This window comes from Propithecus coquereli, unplaced genomic scaffold (genome assembly GCF_000956105.1).
Source record: "Propithecus coquereli isolate 6110/MARCELLA unplaced genomic scaffold, Pcoq_1.0 Scaffold34, whole genome shotgun sequence".
Classification (NCBI taxonomy): Eukaryota; Metazoa; Chordata; class Mammalia; order Primates; family Indriidae; genus Propithecus; species Propithecus coquereli.
Genome location: NW_012149063.1, coordinates 4,867,973 through 4,874,584, shown reverse-complemented (window position 1 = coordinate 4,874,584; position 6,612 = coordinate 4,867,973). Strand labels below are relative to the sequence as shown.

At 36.2% G+C, this 6,612-nt stretch overlaps 1 protein-coding gene across 2 annotated transcripts in view; it reads left to right on the top strand.

The window, feature by feature from the left end:
* SLC25A12 (solute carrier family 25 (aspartate/glutamate carrier), member 12) overlaps positions 1–6,612 on the top strand; it is a 104,422-nt gene that overhangs the window by 61,700 nt on the left and 36,110 nt on the right. For both annotated transcript variants that reach the window (XM_012650770.1, XM_012650768.1), the window contains 4 exons: positions 1,242–1,388; positions 3,574–3,712; positions 4,390–4,483; positions 6,084–6,168. In XM_012650770.1, coding sequence (XP_012506224.1) covers positions 1,242–1,388; positions 3,574–3,712; positions 4,390–4,483; positions 6,084–6,168 — 465 coding nt within the window. The remainder of the gene's footprint in view (positions 1–1,241; positions 1,389–3,573; positions 3,713–4,389; positions 4,484–6,083; positions 6,169–6,612) is intronic.

The window sequence follows — 6,612 nt, the reverse complement described above, 5'->3', positions numbered from 1 at the left end:
GCGTGAGCCACCGCGCCTGGCCTCTGCTAAGAAATTTTTAACATTAGTTTTATTGTTAAATATCTTACAAATACAGAAAACCACATAAAATAAATGTATAGCTCAATGGATTATTATAAAACAAACACCTACTAGGGTAATTTTAATGTCTTTGAATTACCATTGAACTGTCACAAGCCCATAGGAAAATATAATTATATAAAGATCATGAGACTTCTACCAAAAAATATTTTAAATGTTAGAAAAAGGTAAAGCAACATTGATTTGTAAGCTTTGATAAATAAATGGCAATGAAAATTATAATATTTAATTTTATCTTTGAATAATATGTATATACTTGGATAAGACTCTTGTTTCCAGAATTGCAGAGTGTGAAAGTGGCATCCAATAGTCCCATTATTATGTTGTACTAACAGATTTATTTGGGATTATGTCATGAGTTCCCATGGCAGAAATGCTCAGGTTTTGACTTTTGTATAGTACCCAGGGGATTACTGGCACATTTTGTTATTTTTATTGATATCACTTATTATGAAGTTTGGCTGCCCAATAGTTCAAAAGTTCAATGATATTCTGGACAGTTTTACAATTTATGAGTAACTGTGCCCAGAGCCAGAAAGAATTGATAGCTGAAGACTACTTATGCAGTTTGTTATCTGTAACTTTCATTTTAGAATTGCTAAGTATTGCACTTACCAGTTGGTAGAGTTTCTCACTGAGTTTTTTTTAAAAAACTTTGTAAAAATGGTCTCTAATTCATTTACATATCTGTATATAGAGAGACAGAGAAAGACTAACTTTGATTGTAACATTTAAAATTGGAAAACTGAAAATGAATCTAAATTCTTAATGCAAGAAGTACTCTGTGATGACAAGAAAGCCTTCAAGCAGGAGAGAATAAATTACTGTATATTTAAAGGCTGAAATAAAACACCGAAAACATTATACTCTATTTGATTACAGTGATGAAAACTTTTGAGTAAAATCTGAAGGTTCTTTTTTCTTCTCTTTGTTGCTATGGTCTGATTCATTCTATTTTTTCTTGAGAAGTTATATGTAGTACATTTTCAGGAAAATGTGCTGCTTAAAAGAAATTAAAGCTTCGTTGTATTGTACAGTGTTCATTTCTGCAAGAAGTACATGTTGTGGGGGAAGGACGTCTGTCGTTCCTTCCTTTCCAAACCATATACTTGAGATGTGTTTAACCAATGTAGTGGCCTAGTTCTAATTTTTCCCTCCAGGAGCTGCAACTGGAACATGCAAGACAAGCCTTTGCGCTGAAAGACAAAGGCAAAAGTGGCGTGATTTCTGGTCTGGATTTCAGTGACATCATGGTTACCATTCGGTCTCACATGCTTACTCCTTTTGTGGAGGAGAACTTAGTTTCAGTAAGTAAAAAGCAAGTACTTTTAACCTCCCGTTTCCTCAAACATTTTGAACCATTGGGTCCTGGATTACCTGCAGGGACTCATATGACTCTACTATTCAAACTTCACACTTGGTTGGTAGAAGGTAAATGTGTGTATGTGTGTGTGTGTGTTTGTGTGTGTGTATGTAAGGGAAGTAGAGGTGATGGTGAGTGGTCCTTCCCCAGATCATAGTTTTACCCAGAGCCATCATCTTGCTCTCATGTATTTCCAAACTGTTTATTTCCATTTACAGAGTCCAGTTCAAGGGAAACAAGAGAGTTTGTAGACAAGGGTGAGCAGGTACTTTTTCCAGTGGGCAGTACCTCTCCCAGACACTACTGCCTTCATCTTGGCCTCTTTCCACCCCACCAGGCTCCCAAGGTCTTGCTATAAGGATGGCTCCTTCCTTTGTTGCCTTCAGGGTGCTGTCTGCTGGAGGGATCGTCACTGGCTTCTGCACTGTTTTAATAACCATGCCCATGGCAGAAGGTATGGAGGAAATATGTGGCCATCAGCCTCTGTGGCTCACTCCTCTCTCTGCCCCTTCACCTGTGCATTCAGTCTGTATGCACCAGACACAGTTTTTTGTTCTGTCAAACTGCTAATCTCTATAAAGTAATCATCTGGACCAATAGCAAACTCATGTCATCCACTTCCTCACATAGAGTGGTGAAACTTTCCTCACTTACCCGTTTTCTTGTTCATGCTTTGTACTTATGTATAAGTTTTTGATTACTGCTTGTTTTGAATGGAGGGAAGCCAATGAGTACTTTTGTTGTTTCAGCTGAGGGTCATTATCCCTGATTTAGACTGGGGTAGAAAGATCAACTTCTGTTCTTTTTCTTCAGTGAATTCGAACATGGAGCATGTCACTTTCTCCTACACATTTCACCTCCCTGACACCACCCTGCACGCCCCTACCCTCACCTCATACTCCAACCAAAAAATGAAAGAAGGAAGGAAAGAAAGAAAGGGAGAGAGGGAGGGAAGAAGGAAAGAAAATCTTAGAGGGACAGGCTCACTCAGTACCCATTTAATCTTTTCCAATTGGGTTAGATAGAGCTATTATAGCCTCAATTTACCGAAAGCCAGTTCCAATCCTCAGAGGAATGTATTAAATAATTTGAGTCCAGCTTTTGGGTCACTGGTATCCAAATTCAAGCTAAAACAAATATAATTTATATTTGGGTTAAGGCATGTGTGTTAGGGTTGGTAAGGGTGAATACGTTTGCCCATCATTACCTACGCTATTTGTAAAAGACCTTTATGATTAAGGTGGTCACATTAGTATTTCTAGAATTATTTCTTTGAGTTTTTAAAACCGAATACATTCAATCAAGTGTGTTCCTCTGACTTCTGGCTTGAAAATTAGGCTTTTGCAAGCTATGAAAAATATTGTTTTTTGAGTTTGTGTCCAAGTGGTGGGCAGAGGGAGAGGTCATCTCCTCACCCTGCAGAGGTAGTGAAGGCCACGTTGCCCCCTATCTTGGACATGAGAGCCTCTTTGGCACTATTCCACTGAAGACTTAACTTTGTAGTGAATAGATCCTCTCCAGATTTTCTGTATATTTTTTTGGAGTTTTTGGTAGTTGTACCTTTCATGATACAAATTCGGAGTACAGCATAAACTGTACTGTTAAGTGTCTTAATTATAACAGTGGCCTTTAAAAAAACAGGTTAGGAAAAGTTGATATAATGAAATAGTCTTAAAATTAAAAGTTACCACTTGGTTTATGTGAATGTGTGTACAGGGAAAAAAGAAAACCAAGTTTTAAAAAATGCTCCGTATATTGTACATTGATGTTTTGTTTATCCAGGACTAGCAGGAGTTCCATAGTTGAGGGTCTTGAAGATCCTGTTTAAATAACTATTGTTTTTGATCTGTGATAATTGTATTTGTTGTTTCTGACCTTATAGGTAGATGAACCATGAAGTCCAACTTCCAGATGTTGCTTTCTTCCTTAAAACCTAAATTACATAGACTTCCCTGAGGGCATGAAATGCACTGAGTGTTTCAGTACGATACTTCCCTTGTATTTATGGACTGGTTGTTAATCATTTTAATAATGAAGATTCCCTTGGATCCTCTTTGAGAAAAGTACAGTGTCCATAAATGAGTTTTTTGGTTTTTTTTTTTAAAACTTTTTGTGTTGTCATTTCCTAGGCAGCTGGAGGAAGTATCTCACACCAGGTTAGCTTCTCCTACTTCAATGCATTTAACTCCTTACTGAATAACATGGAGCTTGTTCGTAAGATATATAGCACTCTAGCTGGCACAAGGAAAGATGTTGAAGTCACAAAGGGTAAGATTTAAAAAATATATATTGATTAAAATCTCAGCATTTTCACTTTTCTTCATCTAGGCCTGAGGTTGGTCTAAGTTTACCACTCTAAAGCGAAATCTAGAAAGTATGTTACCACGTGTGTATTTGCTTCATTTGGGCTCCAAAAGTCCAGGTGGATTTAATGGGATGCTGAGGTCAGGAATAGAAAAGTGGCTTTGACAGTTTTGAAAAGAACCTTGGTCCAATCTGTCAAACAGGTCAGTGGCACTGTGGCAGCAGCTTGTTTGTACTAGGAAGGAGTTGCCACAGAAAGGTGGGCAAGACTACTCCTTTTGGTGAATGGTAGTGGGATTTTTGAGTGACTGGAGAATAGCCAATTCTTTTATATTGTACCTCTGGAGACCAAAGTGAATAAACACGGTAAGAGAAAGAGAAGATTTTAAAGAGATCATTTTATCTTTGAAGTAATTTATCTGTTTTTGCTGTTTCATTACCTTAACAGTCTGTCTTTTACTAGCTTTTTAGAAATGCATATTCTTATATAGTTGAACTTAAATATTTAAATTTTGTTTTAGATTTTTAAAATAATACTAAAATGCCTGTAGCTTTCAGATTATGTTATAGTTGGTTAAGGTAGAAGTTTGTTGTATATTAAGAATCTTTCAAGATTTTAACATTTTATCTCTCCCTCCCAGAGGAATTTGCCCAGAGTGCCATACGCTATGGACAAGTCACTCCACTAGAAATTGATATCCTATACCAGCTTGCAGACTTATATAATGCGTCGGGGTAAGTATTCCAATAATTCTTCATGATATTTATTATAGGGTGGTTCTTTTAAAATGTGAAACAGTGGTGTACTTTTAGTTCATTTTGACAATAGTTTATTCAATATAAATCCCAAGAAAGAGAGACAGATAGGAGAAACAGAGGAGGAGAAAGAGAGGAAGACAGACCGAGGGTGGAGGGCAATATGGAGGGAGGGAAAGGGAGACAGAACAAGGGCAAAGAAGAAAAGAGAGGAGGGGAAGGAAAGGGAGGAAGAGAGGGAGGAGGAGAGTTAAGAGAAGGAGTAAACAGTTGAGGGGCATGAGAGAGGGAAATAGGTGAAGGAAGAAGAGAGTAGGGGAGGGAAGTGAGAGAGAGAGATTTAATCTGGGCTCTCTGGAGGTATTATGAGTTTTAAGAGATTTGTAAAAATTTGCCTCAATTTATAACTTTATAAAATAGACTAAAGTACATGGAGGAATAGTATATTTTTGGTTCGTTGTAAATTTTCATTTCACTAAAGAGTATATACTATTTCATGTTGGAGAGTATCGTTTTCTTGAGATATGCATGTGATATTATCATCGTGGTTACCGTCACAGACAAGCTCAGGTGTTTTATGCCTCTGTTTTATAAATTTAAAAGACAGAAACACATAAAAGGTAATTTGTAGTCTTATGCAAATGTGAAAGAAAAGCCTTTATCTATGGGCACCCAGTGGACCTGTGGGAAAGGGAACTTACGGTCTGTTAAGAGATCAGATTTATTTTAGTTACCTCTAGTAGTTCTTTAAGTATAGCAAAAAAATATCTGAAAAACGCACATTAGTTCTAGAACCAAGGACTAATAGAACATAAGTTATTTATTGTCTTCATGCTATATGATGAATCATTAGACTGGAGATGATACTAAATATATCAGCCAGCCTTTGGTGATTGACATGAAATATAGGCCTTGTCTCATTCACCTGTAATTCACATTTTTAGACAAAAGTTTTGAGCTTCCTTCATAATAATAAATACTTTCAAAAAGTACTTCTCAAAACTGGGTCTAAAGTGACCTTCTAGCTGGTTCTTGGAATTTAAAGAAATTTTTTGGAAACAGTAGTGCATTAACATAGTTCAAAACTCAAGGTGTTTGAAAGAGTAGACCGTTAGAAAGTCTCCCTCCTACCCTGTGCCTTTCCTTGAAGGCATCCAGTATCTATCAGTTTTGTATCTATCCTTCCCAGAATACTCTGCACGTATGCACTAAATAGATACGGTGAGGGTTCATGCATATTAGTGTACATGAACAGTCAATGTATGTCATTGCTTCTGGCGAGAATTGTTTCTTTGTTTTTATTATCTATCATTGGAGTCTTAATAAATCTTAGCACATTATTTCTCTCTTTTTTTAAAGCATAAAAACATTATTTCTCTAGAGTCTTTTGCTTTTTGTTGATCACAAAAGGCTCTGAAGATGTTTTTTTCGCACTAAAATGATTTGTGTGAATAGGGGAATAATAATTTTAAACCATAGATTTTTGTTTGTTTGTTTTTTGTTTTTGAGAAAAGATGATCTTGGTGTGAGGAGTTTGTTGGTGTCTAACAATTCTTTCTTTCCTGTGTATTTCCTGAAGACGTTTGACTTTGGCAGATATTGAGAGAATAGCCCCACTGGCTGAGGGGGCCTTACCTTACAACCTGGCAGAACTTCAGAGACAGGTAGGAGTAGTCTCGTAAATATAATCACCTTCAAAAATGCTAAAACAGTAGCCTAAATAGAAGCCTAAAGCTTCTGAATGCCATCAAAAGGAAACACTACTTTCAGGAGAAAGACTTTCCTTAGCTCAAAGTTGGCCTTTATAGACCTACTGTTACCCCACCCTTATAGAATATTTATGGGATAACCAGATTAATGTTTGTGTTTTGTTCTTTTAACTTATTAAGATAAGAAAAATAAAAGTTCAAACATACATGGACTTGACTTCCTCTTAGAATTAGCATTCTTTTCATTTGCCTAGTCTCATTTAAAAATTAATGTTAAGTTCACTTTGTATCATTAAACTGATATTTATAGGTTTTTAAAATATAAAACATTCCTCAAATATAACAAATCATTCACTGGGATTGTGCTTTATAGATTATAACAAGAAAAAAGGAAAGGTA